General features: G+C 42.0%; 1 protein-coding gene and 2 long non-coding RNA genes across 5 annotated transcripts in view; 2 read left to right on the top strand and 1 right to left on the bottom strand.

Moving 5' to 3' along the window:
* Window positions 1-1,168: 1,168 nt before the first annotated feature.
* On the top strand, window positions 1,169-8,840 carry LOC107205075. 3 transcript variants are annotated; one of them, XR_004497570.1, is made up of 4 exons: window positions 1,169-1,698; window positions 3,643-4,212; window positions 5,613-5,817; window positions 8,281-8,840. It is a non-coding gene; the product is annotated as an uncharacterized LOC107205075 (long non-coding RNA). The 3 variants fall into 3 exon arrangements; XR_004497569.1 differs by lacking the exon at window positions 8,281-8,840 and having other exon boundaries at window positions 3,643-3,777; window positions 4,058-4,212; window positions 5,613-8,274; XR_001521838.2 differs by lacking the exon at window positions 8,281-8,840 and having other exon boundaries at window positions 5,613-8,274.
* The window catches only part of LOC107205074, a 15,204-nt gene continuing 1,388 nt past the window's right edge, over window positions 8,364-22,179 (bottom strand). The window contains exons 2-3 of the long non-coding RNA XR_001521836.3: window positions 8,854-8,856; window positions 8,364-8,375 (exon numbers count right to left, since the gene is read on the bottom strand). This is a non-coding gene — a long non-coding RNA (uncharacterized LOC107205074). The remainder of the gene's footprint in view (window positions 8,376-8,853; window positions 8,857-22,179) is intronic.
* Window positions 16,946-21,901, top strand: TMEM52B (transmembrane protein 52B). Its single transcript, XM_015629199.3, has 5 exons — window positions 16,946-17,550; window positions 18,125-18,168; window positions 18,863-18,901; window positions 19,793-19,959; window positions 20,351-21,901. Exons 1-5 carry the CDS (start codon window positions 17,503-17,505, stop codon window positions 20,599-20,601), a joined length of 549 nt encoding a protein of 182 aa, XP_015484685.1. The 5' UTR covers window positions 16,946-17,502; the 3' UTR covers window positions 20,602-21,901.

Genomic DNA, 22,179 nt, shown 5'->3' with positions numbered 1-22,179 from the left:
TCCAGTGGCTGGGTAATATCCTGCAAAGTTTTTGTTTCTTCTCTCTTGTTAGGAACTTTAATACATTTGTTAATACTTTAATATGTTTTTTAAATATGTTCTTGTGTTACATGAACTCTTCAGGCATAGATGCCTTAAACAGGAAAGAGAATTCTTAGAGCACACTTGTCCTCTCTGACAGAGTTGGGATGTAGCTCAGAACAAGACAAGAATAAATCAGGATTCTCTGCCACACAGTATTTTAGTCTTAGAGTGAAAAAAACCCCTGCTTTTTGTGGCTCTTAAGGAAGCTTTCAAAACAGATGTTGTACAGCTGTCCAGCCCTTTTCCTGGGATGGAACACAGCTCATAACTCCTCCCATCAATGGAGACAGCATTTTGCTTTAAACTAAAAGGTACAAAATAGCTCCATATAGCCACTGTAGTCAAACCACAAGTCTAACACACCTTGTAATTTCATCCAATTGCACCCGATCAAGTATCAACAGCCTGTTGCACACAGCTGTATTTTCCATCTAGTTATGCTTGAAGTCTTCATTCTAAAGGACAGGGAAGTCACTCCAGCCATTCCTTACCTGGTAGCTAATAATTGTCAGTTATACTCTGTGTCTCACTGCTGATTTAGAAAAGTGACTTTTTCCAAATGGGAACAGCCATGAGTCAACTTACCCTGTTTTTTCTATGCCCTTCTCGGAGGTGCTGAAATATAAATGACTTAAAAACCATCGTTCATCTTACCGGGATTTTCCATGCACGCTATCATCCTAAGAGAAAGTATTAGAACATAGAAACATTTACAACATACAGTGCAGAAGACTCAATGGGTCCCAGTCTCTTTAGAACTTATTTCCACCACAACTCTTGCAACAAGCAGGGCCAAAGTGATAAAAACAGGGCCAGGAGACCTCCCGCTCCTGTTTTAAAGCCTTTATTGGAAGCAGCTTAGGGTGGGGGCCCGACGGGTCGCGCACACACCGCCGCTGCTCCCTGAGGCGACTCAATGGAAAAAAAATGCGACCTATTCCTACGGGACGCAGTGTAGACCAAGGCGGGACCTCCGTCCTCACGCGTAAACCCGAAGTCCCCTTAGGCTTCAAAGTCCAGGGGTGTCTTCTCTAGCGAGTCTCTCCGCGGTCATGGCGAGGCAAGCAGAGTTGGTGGGTAGTGTCCCTTGATCCCGACCTTAGGGCATCGCCCTCAGTTTCTTTATTTAGTGTTCTGATGCTCCACAGATCGAGTTTTTTGGCCGAGGCGGTGTTCTTTGGTAGCTGATTTGCATAAGCCCCGATCGCCATCTTGGGAAGTCCTTACCCCCGGCCGTCGCTTCGGGAAGTCTCTGGTCGCCATATTGTCGTGCCGGGAGGCCTCCGACTGCAATCGCCGTGCCGGGAGGTCTCGAATCCCGGCCGCCGTGCCGGGCCGCCACGCTGGGACGCCGTGCCGGGCCGCCGCGCCGGGCCGCCGCTCTGGGCCGCCGCATCGGTCTGCAGTATTGGGCGGTTTCTAACAGGAGCAACAAGGAACTGTTTGGCACGGAACTCGGAACAGGAACGTTTTGGAGCCTGGAACAGAGGCTGCAAAAGAACACTTGCAAAACCTTGGCCAGCCCTGGTCACCGGGGTGTCCCCGACCCAGGGCACGGCTGGACAGGAGCAACATGGAATAGTTCAGCATGAGCCCAGAACTGGAACACTGCAGGTAGGGCTTATTTATATCAAAAGGGGGAGGATGACTGCAGGTTTGGGCAGCAGAATGCCATGAGGAATGGGCTACTGGTTGTCCAGCTCCAGGGGCTAAAATACCCTCTGCTCTCAGAGACCCCAGGTGTGATCAGGATTTTGCTGGGCTAACACAGCACACAAACCAGGACTGGCACAGTCTGCATGTGCATTGTCTGTGACAGAATTACCCTGGGAATTGCTGCCTGGAGTGTGTCCAAAGAGGCTGGACTGCATCCAAAGATGTGGAGTCCCAAAAGCCTATGACTAAAATCCCCATACCCCAGTCCTGGAAAGGAGGCAACAAATAACACCTCCCGAGGTTGAGGTGAGGGAAGGCCTCTCTCCCACAGGTCTTCACAATTATATGTTAATGTATTGCTAAATTAATTCCCCCATGGGTTTATCAAGTTGATGTAATTCCTGTTCAGCCCCTGTTTACCCTATATGGATCTTCCCTAGAATGTTCTCCCTTCTCTCAATCCCCATTGGCCCCAGTTTGGTGCTGTCCTCTGCCCCTGATTTCCTATTCGTTGTTCCTGTCCCTATCCCCGCCCCTGCACCACTTTTGCCTGTTCCCATTGGACCCTGCCCCTTTGATGCACCCCATTTTACCTTTATATAACCTGGGCCCTCCACTCAGTTTTGTCTTTTGTCCTGGGACCTCTTTGATGTGTGGATTGATAAACCCTGTTGGAACTCCATACAAAAGACCCTTCCTGACTCTTCAATGAAAGCTGTGTGTGTGGACTGTGTAACTGCTTATGTGCCTGCCTGAATGCCTTCACCAGGAGATGCTTTTGGGAAGGTGGCAGCATTCACCGTTTACCCACACTGCTACACAAAGAAGGACAATGAAGCCGGTGAAGAGTATGGGTCTCCCATGAGAAGGCCAGAGAAGCCTTTTCTATATTAGTCTAGAGAAAATGAAGCTCAGGGTGGTCTTGGTACTCTCTAAACACCCATAAAAGGAGGTTGTAGCCAGGTGGGGGTCAGTCTCTTTTCCTGGGGAAGAAATGGCAGGACAAGAGGAAGTGGCTTGAAATTACAGCAGTGTGATTCAGATGAGATAATCCAAGCTCTTTTTTCATTAAACAGCTTCTCAAGTACTAGAACAGGAATGGGCTGCCCAAGGAAGTGGAATCAGCATCCTTGGAATGGTCCAAAAACATGTGGATGTGGCACATAAGGACATGGTATACTGACAAACGTGGTGGTGCTAGGTTGATAGTTGGACTTGATGATGCTAGAAGTCCTTCCATGAGTCTAGAAACTAGCTTGATTTTTAGGCCAGCTCAGCTCCTCTCTGAGTTGACATGTTCATGGTTGTAATCTGCAGGTTTAACAGCCCATTTTCTCTAACAGGTGTCTGAAATTGGGAAGGAACATTACGTTGAATCAAACCAATTAACCCCTTCTGACTGGTTATTAGATACTGCTTCCATTTATTAATCTATATTTGTAGAATATAAAAATCCATTTAAACACCAAGTCCAGGAGCTATTTTGTGCATTCAAGTTTTTTCCTCAAAAGAAACACCCCAACAACCCCACCCTGTGTATCTCCTGGAGCTCTGTCAGCCTTGGGGCCGTGACCATTCCCTGGGGAGCCTGTTCAGTGCCCCGGCACCCTCTGGGGGAAGAACCTTTTCCTGATACTCACCCTAACCTTCCCCTGATGCAGCTCCAGCCGTTCTTTTGGGTCCTGTCCCTGGTCACACAGAGAAGAAATAAGTGTCAACTTCAATAAAATAAATGGAGTTAAAAGACTGGTGGGGTAACTGCCACTGCAAGATCTTTGAGTGGATGTTAAGTGCAAAATTTCCACCTAAATAAGCAATAAGAGAACAGTCATTCCAAATCCAACCATTGCTCTACCTAGGTCAGTTTTTATTTTCATTAACAATTACTTTATTTTTCTGCAGAGTATACTGCCGCGGCGACGGAAAGGCCGGAGCGCCGCGACTTCTCTAGAGAAGCAGTCTTGAAAAGGGCTGGGCCGAAGCGCGTGTGAGCGGCTTCGGGCAGGCCAGTGATCTCAGCTCAGCGGCGGCGGGCAGGTGACACGGGAAGCAGGGACGAGAAAGCTGGTCCAGCGTTCCGCTAAGCACAAACCTTTATTCAGGCAGAGCTTTGACGAAGGGAGCCAGCAACAGCTAGTCTCCCGAACAGGGGAAAACCCGGGATATTTATGGGGAAGGAGAGGGGCGGGGGGGGTCGGAGCCCGAGATACCTGTATCGGGTTGGGACAGCAGGGGGGAACACCAATGGGGCACAACAGTTTAACATAACTAACTCAAAGATCCCTGGGAGCGATACATTGTCTCTCTCTGCGTGAAGGTGTCATGCCTCCAGGGGAGACCCAGGATCGCGGAGCCAGCGGGTTCCCAGGCACCCACAGTATACAAGAAAATGCCAGAAGTTCACTGATGCAGAGTGGAGTATCTTCCCTGTCACCACTAATGAATGATCATTTTCAGCCCTAAAAGTCTTGGGTAAGGCCTTCAACACCTTTCTAACTTTTAGAATGTGATTAAGGAGTAATGTCTTATATGCAATCACATCACAAAAACTGATGTAATTTAGCTGAAATAATGATCCTTGTTTGACGTTATTGAGAAATCAGGATCCAATCCAGATTAACAAGGCTAAAAACCTTTAAAGACTGCTGGGCCAACATCCATATCAATCTTGAAATTCATGGATCTACATTAGGACTTTCTAGATGTTATCCAGCTCCCCAGGATTAATATTTCACATTGTCTGTCTCTTTTTTTCCAGAGTTATCTTGCCAAATAAATTGTGTGATTAAGGTGTAATATGGGGGTATCTGTGATTTTTTTTTGTTATTATTCAATTTGTTGACTCACTGGCTTCCATGCAGCCAGCTCTAGAAACTTCCATTCACAGCAGAGACACCTCATTTACCTACCTGAATGCATAATTTCTTCAACCAGCAAACTTCTTCAAAATGCTCTCCTGCTCAGTAACAACTTGATGAGTTTGTTTGTAATTTTTTTCTGAATAAATGAAAATTCTTCTGAAGACCAAGAAGTTAAATGCAAAACTGAGCTAATTAGTGCCAGCATTACAAACCTGGAATTCCGGCTGCTATTCAAAAATTGCCCTCAGTTTTCTGCATATAAGAAATAAGGTCAGAACTTTATTTCTTATACTTGTACCATTCTGTTATCATTATTATACAAAGAGAAATAAAATGGAGCTGGCTGAGGGATAAAAAGAAAAGTTAATGGAAGAGAATGGACATGCAGTTCATTTCTGCATATTACAGTCAAATTCCTAAAATTCTCTTTACAAGAAAATAAAATACAGACAGCAAGTATAAATATCAAAATACAGCCTCATATTTCTTCATGGTTTCAAGTGTATTCAGGATTTTCCCTCAAATCCTTACACTAATTTAAAAATATTTCTTCCTTTCTTACATGAATGTAACTCTAGGCTCAGTCCTGTGTTTTGTCCTTAGAAAATTTGAAATAATACTAAATTTATTTGTAACAGTGCGTTTATGCGTGGATGACAGGATCTGGATTTTTCATTACTATGATGGAAAAATAGGTGGGTTTTAGGATAGAAATAAAAATATTAAATGTTACCAGCTGCAATAATGTCACTTTGCAACAATTTTTAATGGCTGAAAAGAAATGAAATAATTATGTGCAAGACTTCTTTAAATGCATATGCAGAAGTCACACACATCTATGAAAGACATTGCTTTAGAATGGGGAAACAAATATATGAATATATGAAATTAATATATGTAAAAGTAATCTGGATTTTCTTTTATTCCAAAAATCAGAGAGATGATCAAATAAATATTTATTATTTGTGCAAGCATCTTACAGAGTTAGTACATCTATTTCTTTTATTTAAGCTTGTAAAGTGATTTATCCTGATGACGGGGAAAATTCAGCAGCACGGGTCTACCCTCATTATCTGGCAGCAGAACAAGCAGTGGCTACATAACTCTCATCTGATGAAGATGGATTCAAATCTCCAAGCTATTTTTCAATTCCTTTGGTTGCTTTTTTGATGGAATGTGAAAGAGAAGTACAGCAGAAAAATGGTGGAGCCAGCAGGTATCATGTACCTTAATGCAAAATTAATGCGTATTAATTTTTGAGATATAAATCTAGAGGTGTATCTTTTGTACTGGGCATTTTGCCACCATTTGGTTTTAAGTGAGTAGATAACACTTCGATTGTTTTGAATTAATTTCTAAATGCCCCCTAGGTTATATTTATGGTATTTATTTGCTTAGTGAACAGAGGCCAGTTCTATCATAAAGGTGAATTTCTGCTGATCAGCAACAAATAGTATAACAGACACTCCTTCTTTAGTAAATGTGTAAAATGACATATAGTAAATATTAGGGTTGTATGCAGTTCCTAATCTCTCCATTTCAAGCTCTGGAATGTGATGATCCTGGTTTTAGATAGCAATAGAAATACCAAATAATATGAATAAGAAAGTCAATTTAAAATTCCTAGACATGTGTTTGTCTTCTGAAGCTGAGGAAGTGAAGTTCTCCCACTGACTGACACTTCTTGCTGATGTTGAGGCAGATCAGAGCCAGAGGGTTGTTAGAGGATGTAAAATCAGGCACTTTATAGCTGCTATATCTCTCCTCCTTTACTCAACACCTCTGAAAGTCCTTGTGCTCTTTTTCATGTGAGGGAGAAAATGAGAGGTGCAAGCCCTAGAGATGTACAAAACAATTATACCTTATCTGTAGGTCTTGGAGAGGTGTCCAAGACCCCAAGGCTAAGTACCTTTGTCTGTTTATAAATGAGCAGATCCAGAGTCAGTGAGATATCTGTGGACATCCACAGCACAAGCAGGCTGTGAGTTTCCAGGAGACCTCCAGATTTCTGATCAGCAGAGAGAGGGAGAAAGATGATTAAGCCATATCCCTAATTGGGAGAGATGTTTCCATTCCCTTTTGTACACTTCCCCACCAACACATGCAGGATCCACCTTTCAGATCCATCAGTAGCTTTCCCCTGTCACTCTCCTGTCCACACCAACTTCAGCCACACCTCTCCTCTTCTCCCCTCTCTTCCTGGTTAGCTGCAGTCCTCATAGTCCCCAGGTCTTCTTTTTTCTTGAACCCTATGCCAATAAAAGTACACCGGTACCAATTTTATTATTTAAAATCTACTTCAAGTTTTGCATAATTGAAGGTGTCTGGACCTGACAGCATTTACAACCCTTTCAGACAATTCTGACAGAGGCAGCCTGTAGCTTACTTTATCTGGTTTCCACCTATCACTTCAGTTTATTCAAATGCAATTTAGATTTGATAACACAATGTAGCCCTTTGGACTATTCAAATCATATGAAAAACAGCCTTACTGAAACCACCTTAAAATGTCTTAAAATTTCTTCCTGCGCATAGTCAGTGTGGGCATTTTGCACAGAATGCGTCCAGACAGCTTCAGTCTTTTTTAGTGTCACTGAACTGGTACCCTGTTGGTGCCCTGAATGTGTAGGGTTAACTTACGCAACAAATGAGAAAATTGTGAATGTCTTAGATCTGGGCATCATTGCTAAAACTCTAGAGAATGAGAGACATTGACAAATGCTTTGTTTCAACCCAGAAAAACTCTAATTTAGTGACACTATTTTATGGCTTTACTCTATAAGCCATTATTATCCTAGCAAACTTCAAGAGAATGAAAGATTAAAACACTTAGAATCTATATCTAAATTGTAATTTTGTCATACACTGATAGTGTAAATTATGGTGCCCTGTAGTACAGGATCAGAGGCAGGGTGATTTTGTGCTTGAAAAGAGCAAGAAGCTTCTAGGACCTGTGTCTCATACAGAATCTAAGTCCTGTATTATCTTCTGGAGGATTCGGCAGCTGCTAGCTAGCAGATCAATCACTTGATTTGTATTAGATTTGACATCTATGAATGCTTTTAGAAGAAGAGTCTGATGGGCTTAGATTGGTATCCTTGAAAGTGAAACATCACACATCAGTGTAAGCTTAGGATAATTGCACGAGTCAGAATTTACAGGGAACTAAGAGAACAATGTTTCATATTGGGTAAGTGGGTTTATTTGTAAAAGAAGAAAAAAAAACAAAGTTAAATATTGAAGAGTAGAAATACCAATATCTGAGTTACTAGTTCTTTCATATTACAGCAAAAGCCATCACAGTGTGATCAGACTCAGCAATCCAGATTCCTTGCTCTGGAGAGATGTTTTGCTATTAATTTTTGTTTGTCTGTTTCTGGGGTCTACGTTTGTTTTCTTGCTTCTCTGAAATGCAATAAAAGCTTTTTGAAAAGCTGACTGGTGAACTGCACTAGGCAGATTTCCAAAGCAGAGGCATCTTCCAAAGCCTATTGAAATGAAAAAAAAGGTCCTCATGTTCATTTGATCCAATGGAAATACAGATCTGTTCCTCCTCAATTTGGAGACCATCCCCTAAAATTCACTGACTCAGGCTGACCAGTCCTTTAAGTGCTCAATCCAAATAATCTTAATTCTCTTCCCACATAATCTGAATAGTGGTCTCCCTTCATCCATCCAGGGCTGGCCTACCTCTGTGTCCAGAAAGAGGATAAATCTCCTTTTCACTGACATCAGTTCAGGCACCAAGAGATGCCCAGCCAGCCACCAGGGTAACTGTGACAGCTGTCTGACAAATAAATGACATAACATCTATTTTAGTAATCAATTATCTTTAATTATTTCTACCTGAATGTCTAATTTCAGCCCTGACTTGTGCAAAGGTTCCATCTGAATGAACATGTATTGGGTTGATGGCATTGACTGATGATGCCATTAGCAAATGAGCCAAATGAGTGCCAGGCCAATTGAATTATTCAGCCTGGAATCTGAAGGCATAAACATGGATAAAACAGGCTGCTGACTGCCCAGCACTCTGCATGGCACCATTGTTTCCCAAGGTACCTGTCCCTAAGAAGTGCTTTTCAGAAAGCAGAGGGGATGAGGTGTGAATGACAATCAATTTTGTCCTACTTGAGCCCATTAGGAGAAATCATGGAGGCTGGGCCTTTGCAAAAGCTTTGTTTGCCATGGTTACTCCCTACACTAAAACTAAGATATTTTCTGAGATAACTGCTTTACCCCTTCAAAATACTCTCTGTCAGCTGACACAGCAGATTGTGTTTTGAGGCATCCAGTGAGTGTCAGAGAAGCTGAGGAAATTTCTATTTCCCATCTATCCACCTCCTGCAGATACAAAGCTTTTAGCAGGAAAACCACTCAGCATTTGTCACACTGTATTAGGAACAGCAGAAGCACGACACAGACTCTTAGCTTGGTTGCACAAGAGAGCAAGTTTTATTTTTCCAGATCTTCTTTTTTAGACAGTTCCAAGAGGTCCAAAAAGTAGAACTCTCATTGGTCATTAAACCAGCACATCAGCATCCTGGGACAATTAAGAACACCACCCCTTGACTGTTTCTTGCAGGTAAACAACAATGATCCAAACAACACCTGCAGAGGTTGTTTTTCTTCTCTAAGGACTGTTTGGATTCTTCCTTATGATTTCTCAGGCCAGAGTGAGAACCTTGTGTGACTTAGTTTCACACAAGCTCAAGCTAATGTCTGAAGCCTAAAAATTTCTTATTTGACCATTGTCAGTTCCCACAAGCATTTAAAATATTCACATTCTCTCCTGTGTGAACCTGTAGCATTTTGCAGGCTGTGGATTTTATACTAGACTCATGTTCAGGGCTCTCAGGTTCAGTGCTTGATTCAGCAGAAGCTGGATGCCTGTGGCCTTTTACCTGTTTGCACACCAGAGGTGACACAGAGATATCAACACAGAATTTCTCTGTCAAAAGATCTCAAGTCAGAAGGATCAGGTGCTACTCACTGCAGAGCAGTGGTTCACGGCACCTTGTTATGGCTTTTCATGGACAAAGTTGAATTTGGGGAGTTAATTTGGGAGGTAGATGTTTATTTCCATAACACCAGTCGGAGAGCTTTGAAGTCCTAGCACTCTTCCCCTTTCCCTACTCCTACTTTTAGAAGGCTGTGTGTATTTTAACTAGATGTAATATTGATCTGGTAAGACACAGAATAAAACCCTAACAAAACAATCAAGTGAAGAGAAGAAAAAGGAAAAAAAAAGTGGCCTGAAATTGCTTATAAGTGCTTGTCATATTTCTAATGCTTTACAGAGATCAGCCTTCAGTAACCCAAAGGACAATTTTGTCCTTTGTTGTCTTGTAATTTTTTTCAATGTGCAGTCAAAGGATGCATGTATTTTGTATAAATCTGTTACCTAAATATAATTTTTAGCTAAAGCCAGGCCAAGGTGAGAAGAAACCAAAGCATTTCTGAAAAGCAAACAAGGCAGTTAGCAAACACTTCTTAAAACACAAAAACAAACAACCAGACACACCGAGTTCATCTTTGCCCAACTTTAGTGTCCATCAAGGGGACACTAAAGCTCCCTCTGTGATAACTGGGAACAGCCTGCAAAGGTGTGCACAGAGGAGATCAGCATGGTCACTCTCAGCTGACTTTGCCCAGGAATGAGAAAGCTTTTAAGGATACAGCTCACTTAATTTAGAACTCGACAACAGACTGGGATATATTGTGCCCTAGAAATGCTGATTTCTCTTTGCTGACCAGAACAGAAACTTGGGGAACAGTTCAGATAAGGACTAGGTTTAGATTACGTACTGGGAAGGAATTACTCAGTTTAAAGATTGGTGAGGCAATGACACTAGGCACAGGTTGCCCAGAGAAGCTGTGGCTGCCTCATCCCTGGAAGTGTTCAAGGCCAGGCTGGATGGGGCTCTGAGCATTCCCCACTCCATCTGCTCCACATGTTTGGTAAAACAGGGCATGTCTCATCCTAAAGACAGGAGGGTCCTGTACTCCATAGCCTCTGATTCCCCATCTGGCAATATATTTATATACACAGATTTTTGGGACATCAGACTTGTTTCACATCCTTGTTCCCAGAAGGGATGGCACTACCTGTGTAATTGAGGAGATAGATTATTTTAATCTATAGGTTTAAATACAAAAGGAAAGTCTACAGTTTGTGCTGTCCAAGAGTCTCAGCTATTATTTGCCCAAAAACTCCAAGCTCTCCCACTATGAGGTCACAACAGGATGCCAGTTCTCTGCCTCCTGCTCTTCCCCTGCAGAGGAGAGAGGGGCGAATTCAAATCTGCATCCATATGAAAGCATGGGGAAGCTCTAGAGTCTAGTTTTAGATAGTTTTAGATGGTTAAGATGGGTTTAGATTGTTACGAAAGTTCCAGACAGAGTAGTCACCTCAGACTGCAAAGTTGCTAATTTTCCTCTGTGCATAGAAATCTCTGAGAGCAGTTTACCTGAAGAAGAAAGGTCAGATTCCTGCTATCAGCAGAGGGGACCTTGACCACTTTACATGAAACCACATCACAACCCAGATAGGCAAGATAGTGCACTTTCAGTCAATTCCTTTCCTTCAGGAGGTCCTCTACTTTTTATGTTGTATACCTTGTACAGAGAATTAAGTAAAACCCTGTGTCCTAAATAGAGGTGGACTGCTGAGAGAGAGAACAAGGGATCACAAATCAAGGGGGGCTGGGCTGACCTGTTTATAGTTACGAAAGCATTGTCCTTGCATCAATGGAGAAATAAACTATGCTTTTACCTGTTGCTATCTGACACATACAGTTCAACCATAAATAACTAGCTGGTGCACCCATTGAACTACTGTTCTTTCTGTGACTTTCCTTCTGGCAGTCACCGTCAGTTTCTTTCTGTGCTCCCAAGAAAAGTAACATCAGCATCATTTCCCATACTCATGGAAAAAGTTAATCTACTGCATCCCGTAGCTGTTTCCCTGTATTTTATTTCTTCATTTCAACTATAAATGTGTCGCTCCCCTTCTAGTGTAAGTCTGAATTGCAATAGAAAGCACGGAAGTGACACCACTGAAGCTGTAACATGAGCCTGGATATGTACAGTATATTTTTCCCCTTGTGGTGGCCTTCATGCATGAGTTAGCAGTGAATTTGTACAATCCTGCACTCTGATTTTTCAGGATTCTTGGACACTGGCATATGCAGCCATTTCAAATTGGCTGGTGGGCCTAAAGCTCAGTTCATTAGTCTCTAGCTATATAAAACTACACTTTTTTTCATTATTTTTCACTAGCTGCTGTCTTGCTTTTTGGGGGACTATGCCAGGCAACTCTGGTTCTTGCTTTCCTTTGTGTTTCCTTTGTGTGGCTGAATTAAAGGAATTAGCACAACATGCGGCACTGCTTCAGTATCAGTCACTGAAGGAAAAAATCTTGGTTTCTTTAACAGCCTGTGTTCTCTGAAGCTTTTAGGAGAAATATTTAAAAGCAGGGTTTGCCAAAGCCTTTCTGGTCTCACTCCACAGGATCATTTCATTTCATTTGTCTGCAAGGTTGGCTGGGTGGCAATGCTATTAAAAAGTTCAAGCTAAAGGAGTGGAAAAGAGAAAGAAGGCAGAAAGCAAGGGACTGCCATTATCCTGACATGTGGAAAAACCTAAAAATAATTGGATTATGGTGAAGTGGAATGAACTGTCCAGGGAGATGGTAGAGTCACCAGGAGGTGTTTAAAGAAAGCCTGGACATAGCACTTACTGCCATGATCTGGTTGAAAAGGTGGTAGTCAGTCACAGGTTGGACTGGATGGTCTCAAAGCCTTTTCCAACCCAAATGATCCCGTGATGCTGTGACTGCTAAACCAGGGCCGACCTAAACAGCTGGAATTACACCAGGATCTATAATTAGGGCTCAATACCCTGACTGAAATTATATACAAGTGATACACTAGCTAACACCACTGGTTAGTACTGAAAAAAGATGGTGTTGACCATAGGCAGAAAGTAGGTGGAGAGGGCACATGCTCATGCAGACTTAGAAGCATCTGTAGATCAAAATTTTCCTTCAACAGATCCAGGATGGGACCTTAATTTACCTAGGCTGGAGATCTTTTAACAAGGTACCAGAGATGAGTATTATTTGGTGTAAAGCATGCTATACTGAAAGCCATGAACTGGTCAAAACTGTGTGAGGTAATGCAGGACAGGTCTGCAATTTTCACCAAATGATTGACAGTGACTGCCAGAAAATACACTAATCTGGATCCTGAGAATCTAGAGAAGGCTGTATAGTTAGAAACTATCTTTATAGGGCAATTGGCCCCAGATATTGGAAACAAACTCCAGAAATTGAAGGACCAGAGTGGTGTGACTCAGGGAAGTTGTTCGATGAAGCTTGTAAAGCATATTACAACATATACATATTACAACAGGGATAGGGAAAAGGCTGGAAAGGAAAACAAGAGACATGAGAACCCTCTTGGAACTCTAGAGGGTGCTAAGGTACCGCCCTGTCCAGAAGAAAGAGGAATGCGAGGTGGAACAGGAGGAAAGGGAGGCGGGAGGCTCCCCCCGTTTCCCCGACAACGATTAGAGGAAAACCAGAGCGCCCTTGATAAGGAAAAGGGGCGTTGGAAGCGGGAGTGCCCGCGGGCTGTGAAGCTGGACTTACAGAGAAGACCCTGCCTTACAGAGAAGATGAAGATTTAAGGGAAACGGCGGATTCTACCTCAGTTCAAGCCCTGAGGCTGGGGAAAGAAGAAGTGAAATTTTTGGTAACCACAGGGGCAACTTATTCTGTATTGAATACACATAGAGAAAGCTTAGTAAGAATGTGGTAAATGTAAATTGGTAAACTGGTAAATTGTAAATTGCAAATTTCAAATTGTAAAATGTAAACTGGTACAAATGGTAAACGTAGACAATATGGTAAATATAACTGGTGCTACAAGGAAAAGTGAAACTCAGTCATTTTTAAAGACCATAAAATTTAGATTAGGAAAGAACTGCACTGCTCGTTAGTTTCTATGTATGCCCTAATGCTCAGTCCCCTTAGTTGGGGAGAGATTTATGGAGAAAATTGGATGCTCAGATAACCTGAGGAGACCTAGGGGTCCTGATGCAGGAGTTGGGGACCTGGAGGAGACCTGTGGGCTATTTCTCCAAACAGCTGGACAACATGAGCAGAGGATGCAATTGCTGCAACTGTTCTGATCCAAGAAGCCTGGAAGCTCAGGGCTGGATAGCACATCACTGCTTTTTTTCCCCACATGGTACATCCATTCTAGAGCAAAAGGAGGGGCATTGGCTGTCCCCCAGCAGGATGCTTAGATACCAAGTTGTGCTCTTGGAACAGGATGATGTGGAATTAAAGACAACAGCAGCCATGAATCCAGCCATTTTCCTTGATCCAAAGGTAGTGGATGAGAAAGCCCTGACACAGGATTGTCTCCAAACCATGCAACAGGTCTGTTCCAGCAGAACAGATGTGCAGAATGAGGCAATAGAGAATCCTGATTTATAATTATTTGCAGATGGCAGCAGTTTCATGAAAGATGGAAATAAATGGCAAGATATGCTGTGGTGACTCCCACTGAGGTATTAGAAGCTCAGTCTTTACTAATTAACACATCAGCCCAGAAAGCAGAGATAGTAGCCCTTTAAAAAGCATTGAACTTGGCAATAGGCAAAAGAGTGACTATTTGGAGTGATCCTAGATATGCATTTATTGTAATTCATGCCCATGGAGGCATATGGAAGGAGGATTGCTATAACATCAAGGATCATCTACTCAATGCAGAGAAGAAACTTTACAACTTTTGAAAGAAGTTAAAAAAACCAAAGGAGGTGGCAGTGATGAATTATGAAACACATCTGGACAAAGTAATGTTATAATGGGAAACCAACTGGCAGACAAAACAGCTCCAGGAGGAGTTGAAAAAGGCATCCAAGCCTTTTTTTTTTTTTTTTTTTAAGTGACACAAAAATAAATTGACATAATTTAAGGCTAGTTCTGACAGTGAGGATCAATATTTAGAAAATATATTAAAAGCCACTAAGAATCAAGAGGGATGGTGGGTAACAAACAGCAGACTTACAGTTCCACTTCCTTTAAGGAAGAAAGTAATGGGAAAAGAACACAACAAATCCCACAGGGGAATTGAGTCCCTGACATCTAGTCTCCAAAACTCTGTACTTAGTGTGGGAAGGACTTAAATAGAAAAGTAACAGTGAAATGTCCAGTTTGTTTAAAAAGCAATCCCGTAAGCAGGGAAAGGCCACTTTTTGGAACATTTAAAGACAAGCTTCATAAGCCTTAAAGGGGAGAATGCTGCCAGATGAAGAATAGTTTGCACCTGATGGGTTAATACAATGATCATTCTTGAAAAACCACTGGCCTATGGAACTGCACAATGCCTATTCTGTAGGAAGAACTGGAGAGCAACCAGCCCAATTGGGCCAACTTTTATCAGTTCATCAGGCAGTCAGGTTTGACTTTGGGATCACCAACCACCAGGGACCACCCAGGACAGAAAAACACATCTGCAGAGATGAGGGAAAATATGTTAATGATTCTGGGGAAATGATTATCAAACGTATGTTTATTCCAGGAAAATCAATGAATATGTGTGTAAAATAAAGCCTCTAAATAGGAGCTTTTTCTGTACTCAGCATGCACAATATTCCAGAGGCTATCCCCTCATGCATCCAGCCAAATAAAGAGTGCCTGCTTCTTAATGTTACATTTGTGTTGAAGAGTTTGGTTTTTTGCCTATTTTTGGTAACAGTGAAAGCACAGTGTTAATAGCAATGCCATAGAAAGTGAAGAGTAATCAGTAAGCTTCATTAAGAATTAATTAATTATCCCTTTGGAGGGGTCACTGTTTCATGTCACACTGCAATTTTTTCTTTAGGAATTTTTTTGTCACTTTATCTGCTATTTCTCCAGTTGGATCATTCCTGAATTTGAGATCATCGTATGACAGAAATTCAGCTAAAATCAAGTGATGATCTATTGAATTATCACACTGATAATAAAAAGTCCGGAAAAACATTAGTAACTTTTACTTCTTTTCCACATTATATTCCTACCAGTTTCAAAAGCTGTGCATATGAGAAAACCTATTTTACAGTTTTTCTGTGTCTCTTCTTCTAAGACTTCTATAATACACCAAGGAATTTAGAAGATGGAGACAAAAAAAATATTGGTCAATTCCTATGTAAATACAATGTCAGTAGGTCATCTTCCTTTCTTTCTTTCATTCTTTCTTATTTATCCATCAGGACTCAGAAACCTTCCAGCAGACATGGATGGATGGATGGATGGATGGATGGATGGATGGATGGATGGATGGATGGATGGGTGGGCTACTGCTAAGGCCTGTTTATACTGCAGCACTACTTTTATAATTACAGAATGGCAAATGGGTTTTAGCCTGCCTTGAGAGAATACATTATTTTCATGAATCTATTGGTTCTGCTCTGCAACTCTAAAATGCTCCACCAGGGCTAATGATTCACCAGTTTAATGTGAAAGGGCTGTGATTGCAACAAAGGGCAACAAGTCTCACTAGCTGCTATCCTGCCTTTAACAAACATTAATGCACCAGTCCCGGGTGGTTCCCAAACACAGTTACATATTACTGCAGAGCATTTTTTTCTGTCTCAGCTATTCAAAAGAGAAAGCTTAGGAGAACTCAATTACATGACTATAATAACAGGATAGCCATGAGCACTAACAGAAATTTTAAGCAATTCTACAAGACAGAGAAAATTAATGGGTCATTGAATGGAGCCTGTGAATATTACCAGCTGTAGGACTGATAGTATCCAGGACAGGAGAATCAACATGTTACCCCTTTGCTGCAAGGGATTTAGGGGGACTTGGCTGGCCATGTAGGACCTGTGAATGAACAGACTCTCAGCTGCAGGAGTGATATAGCAGGACATGACCAGGTAAGAGGGATGATGGCTGAGCCTTAAAATGGGAGGTACAAGAGATGCTGCATATGAGAAAAAAAAATAAAAATACATATATATATATGTGTGTGTGTGTGTGTGTGTGTATGTATATGTATATATATACATTTATATACATATATGTATATATATGTATATATATACATTTATATGCATATGCATACAGGTATGTTGCATATATACACACATATATGCCTGCATACACACATACACATATAACTGCATATCTGTGTCAATAGATAGATAGATAGATAGATAGATAGATAGATAGATAGATAGATAGATAGATAAAATGCTGGATATGGTTATTATATGGAAAACTCTTTCAAGCCAGTAGATTGAATTGTCAGAGGTAGGACAATATGAAATATGAGTACAGATGCAGAAAAGGTACTGGAGGACGGAGAGGAATATGAACTCCATTTATACAGGTCAGTAACATGACCTTCAACCCACTCCCCTCAGGGTAGGGGTGGGGACAAAAATAATAGGGAATGAACAAACTCAGAGACCCATTTTGCTCATACAAGGGAAGGGTCAGGCCTGCAGAGATCTCATGATGCCCTTCACTGAACTAGTTAAACATCTAAAGTAAGAACCTGTAGCTACTTCTCCTGATCAGACTGGAAGGTTTTAGAAATCCCTTCAAAAGAGGAAGAGAACCAGGCTAAGAGAATAACAAAAAGAGACAGGCAGAAACAATCAGGAGTTGCCAGTGACAAAAAAGGAAAAGAGGGAAAACAAAAACCTGAGGGGCAAAAAGGAGTAGGAGAAAGAGATTGGATTCAACACACAGCACAGAAGCCGCTCCTTCTTCTGGCCAGTTCCACTTGGAACTGGTGAGTTCCACTGGACTGATGAGGATGAACTGAAAGTAGAAAGGACAAGAAGACTCTGGGCAACTTGAGACACCAGGAGGCCACATAATCACCTTACAGGGATGCATAACTCAATCATGATCTGCTTTGTTGTGGGGAGTTTCTTATGGGTAAGTCATCTCTGACATTCCTCAGGGTCTCTGCTCAGATGTGGAGTCACCTTGGAAAGATGGAGGGCCATTAGCAAAAATAATTTCCTGGATACTTAAAAGGCACACACCAAGAAGATATTTGCTGCTATTCCAGGGACAGACATCAGGGTACCCAAGGAAAATGAATGAGAAGGGTAGGGGAGTGCTGGAGGGACAGAGCAGATTTCAAGCCAGGGTGGGTATAACATGAAGCAGGGTATTTAAAGTTTCTTAATATTTGAGCATGGAGAAGGATCTTCAGGTGGAGAATGACATGGTTTGTAGTGGAGAAAGGGAAAGTTGTAGTGATGATGAAGTTAAGAACAGTACTAAAAGGATTTTGAGGACTACAGGAAGTTAATATATGAAACAATGCTGTTGGTAAGCATAACTTCAAATCTACAGCAGAATATATGATAGAAACATTGGAAAATAGGTAACAGCATGTCTTTACCATAGGAAATCCAGACTCATAATATAAAAGATATGCAGTATGCACATTACAAAGATTTCATTCATTCTAGCTGTGTCTTTGCTGCTTTTCTCCTTTTAGTTCCCCCAAGTGAGAGGTGAGGAAGGCTGCCTCAACACTGAACTGTTAAGTATTTGTCAATCTTGCTCTTCTTTTGAGAAAACAATGAACAACAAAGGCAATACTGGACATGAGTGTTATGACCTGATGGTTGACATTTTCCAGAAAATCTTATTTAGTTGTATTAAAAATTAATGTAAAATCACCATTACTTTGAATATGAACTGTATCAACTACTATTCTTATTGATTAACATACTGATTGTGTGGTACTGCTCCTGCTGCCTGTTTGCATTACTGCAATAGTTAAGAGCTTTCTGGTGTAATTTCAATTGATTTGGATTATGGATTTAGAATCAAACTTTCCTTGAAAAAATGTTTTGAAATATACTGCTTTGGTGAATATTACTATCATTAATGTAGTTTGTAAAAATGACAGAAATGATGTATTGATACAAAAGAAAAAAAGCAAACATGAATGCAGATTTCTAAGGTTTGCAAAGGGAATTGGGCAAGGATAAATATCAGGGAAACAATCAATATATAAAGCAAACAGAAGGGAAATTCACCTAACAGGGATATTGATGAGGTTGGACAACTGTGTCCTCCACAAAGCACAATGAGTTTCTCATCATTGTGCCATCTGGAATCTGGGCAGTAAGTGAGGAGCATGAGGGGAGATGGAGAAGACTACCATAGGGATCTTCACATTTATTTGGTGCTCTGTTGATAACTATTTCTTGTACCCTCCTCTCTTCAGGTGTTCAGGTACAGCATGGGACCATCTGTGGTATATCTGGTATGATAACATGTTTACTCTAAATATCTGCATCCCAAGACAATTCCAGTAGGAAAGGGTGATTAAATGTGACCTGCTCAAGAGTGACGCCACCCCCTCATTTTCCCTGGAATTCTCTCAAGCTCTACAAGAGCAAGACAACCCCTTAGATATCTCACTGTTTTTAACAAAAGTTGACCCACCAGCCTCCTTTTTTATTCTATATGTTTAGTCATATGAACACTATTAATAAAGTATTCATGGTACAATATGCCTTTTAAAAGACTGATTTTTAAAGTTCTGTCTGATTTCTTAGTCATTCATACCAAGATGATATTAAGAAGGATGGTAGTTGTTGAAAATCTAGAAGACTGAATTAATAATGTATGCCAGAAGATGGCACGATCCAATTTTTCCTCTCTGCTTGTCAGTCATAACAAGGAATCTAGAATACTTAGTTTTGGTCCCCTAGTACAAAATAGATGTTGGAAAACTGAAGCCAGTCCCCTGGAGAGCCAATAAAAAGAACTAGGTTTCTTCAGCCTGGAGGAAGCTAAGGCAACAAAGTAATTGCAGTTTTCCACTACTTAAGGGGGATCTTGAGAGAAGATAAAGGCAGAGACTTCTCAGAGGTGCTCAGTAGAAGCACATAAGGTGGCTGACAAAACTGCAGACAGGAAAATTCTGATTAGACAGGAGAAAGCCACCTTGAGGATGGTGCAGCACTTGAACAGATGCCTGGAGGGATGACCAATCTGCATACCCGGATACTGTCCACACTGAGCTGGACAAAGCCCCCAGGTGACTTTGTGTAGCTTTGAGGTTAACCATGCTGTAAGCAGTCAGAGACATTAAGAGGTGTCCTGTAAACAAAATTTCTCTGTCCTAATTCTGCATCCCCTCCCATTGCAGGCTGGTGCTGGTGATTGGGGGGCTCCTGCTCCTGTGTGGCCTGGTCTCTGTCTGCATGAGGTGCTGCTTCCAGTGCCATCAGACAGGGGACGAATCTGGCCCTCAGCCCTATGAGGTCACCGTCATCGCGTTTGACCATGACAGCACCTTGCAGAGCACCATCACTTGTGAGTTGGCCTTGCCAGATCCTGGGGACCTCAACACCCTGTGAAGTGAAGGGGCTGCACTCTGTAATGCCCAGCTAGTGACACCCCAAGGCTGACAGAGGGAAGCTCATGCCAGGATGGAGGAAAAACGACCTCTGTGCATGCTACAAACTAAGGTGCTCAGCTGTGAGACAAGTTTGGGTGGAATAAAAGTAGCTACAGGTTTCAGTGGCATTTCAGGAAAGAGGAACTGTGGGATGCTGCTAGTGTGTATGTGGGATTTCACATACACATGCCTTTTAGGGAAGCCTGAAGGAGCAGGAAAAGGAAATCAACCTGGCTGTGGGGAGGGAAAATCCTGTGGATATCCTCTAAAGGATAAGGCAAACAGCTTTTGTCTCCTCTCTTCCAGCTCTCCACTCAGTGTTTGGGCCTGCAGCCAGGAGAATATTAGCTGTGGCACACTCCCACAATGCTGCCCAGGGAACACCTCCACTCTCCACATCAGACACCCCTCCAGTGTACGAAGAAGCTTTACACATGAGCAGGTTCACAGTCGCCAAGGCAGGGCAGAAGGTGCCAGACCTGGATCCAGTGCCAGAGGAAAAACCACCAGCACCTGCCGAGGCCAAGGATGCCCAGCCGCCCCTCCCAGGACACTGATGTCTGGTTTTACTTGACAGCAAACAATACAGGATAGTTACATGCAGAGACTAATTCAGGTGGGCGAATTTAAGAATTTCAGATGCATTTCTGTAGTCAATTGAGAAAGAGAGGGGAAAAGCAACTAAAATTCCAAGTATTTTCAGCTCTAGCATAGTCTAATGACTCTTTTTGACACCTCCTTCAGATAATTTGCATTCTCCAAGTCCATTCATTACACGCACAAAACACTAGAATCACACAGTACAAATAAGCAGGCAGCAGGATCAAGGTGCTGAGCCTTTTTGCAGGCTAGTGATCTGCAGGGTGGCTGCAGATGCAGTCTCATTCCTCTTGCCTTTAGCCTCAGTTTCCTCAGGATGGCAGAGTGGTCTTCAAAATAGAAAGGAAAAAAAAAAAAAGAAGATATTTGCAAAGGTCTATGGATGCTAAATGCGAGCAACAAGCAGGGAGCACAGTGCCTGTGGAAAAGCAGGCTGCATAACTTTCTCAGACTCACCTGAGAAAGCAGCCTGGGAAATCATAAGGAGGAATCAAAACAATCATCAGAGACCAAAGACAGCCTCGCAGGTGTTGTTTGTCAGTTTCTTCTTTTCTTGCAAGAGAAGGTCAAGGGGTGGTGTACCCCACTGACCAATGATGGTGATGTGTTCGTTCACTAACCAGTAAGTTTTACCTTTCTGTACTTTCACATATCGATCTATAAAAGAAGATCTGAGGTAATAAACCTTGCTCTCCTGTTCAACTCACAAAAGAGTTGTGTCGTACAGCCTCGCTGTTCCTAGCATAATGAGACAAAAGTCTATTACAACCCAATATTAACATCAAACCTCTGGAAATTGCCAACTATTTATAGCAAATTAAAAAAAAAAAAATTGAAACAATCTGCATGTAAAGGAAAGGCAGCATACATACAGACTGTATGTACACATTGTGCCCTTAATGCCCTGCAGGATACATAGAATGAACAGAGTCTGGTTCTGAATGGGATATATAGCAATTCTGAAACAGTAGTCACAAGCTCTTATATATGAATTTAAAAATATTAGATATGTACCAACAGATCAAACAAGGAGAGGAGCAAGAACACTATGTCTGAAATAAAGCTCAATCATATTTTCAATGCATTCCTATAGTATAATTTATTCATTCATAATTTTGCTGTCAAAAACAGATCAATTGGAGTAGGACCATTTAAAACATGTAAACCATTTCTCAGATTGAATAATTTGTGGGGCTATCCTGGTCAATACAAATATGTTGAACCATCCAGAAATATTAATAAAGCTGGATTAACATAGGTATGGCCCATCTGTAAAACCTTGGACTAGGCAGTCAGGAGAAGGCGAGTGTTGAACTGTCGCTGCCCGCTCGGCCCTTTTTTTGCCTCGGCTAGCTGTGGCCGATGTCAGCGGCAGGAGTGGGGAACCAGGCAAGCACTGCGAGGCTCAACCTGGAACCTGCAGAGCTCCTCTGCGCTCTGGCGTTTGGGCTCACAGGGCGACACGGGTTGTGGCGAAGGGAGAAAGAGTGCTCAGGCTCTCCCGATTTCCCAGGAACAAGTTTACTCCAACAGGT

This window comes from Parus major, chromosome 1A (genome assembly GCF_001522545.3).
Source record: "Parus major isolate Abel chromosome 1A, Parus_major1.1, whole genome shotgun sequence".
In the NCBI taxonomy this organism is placed as follows: Eukaryota; Metazoa; Chordata; class Aves; order Passeriformes; family Paridae; genus Parus; species Parus major.
Note: the sequence above shows the minus strand (reverse complement) of the source record. Positions and strands in the feature narration are given on the sequence as shown.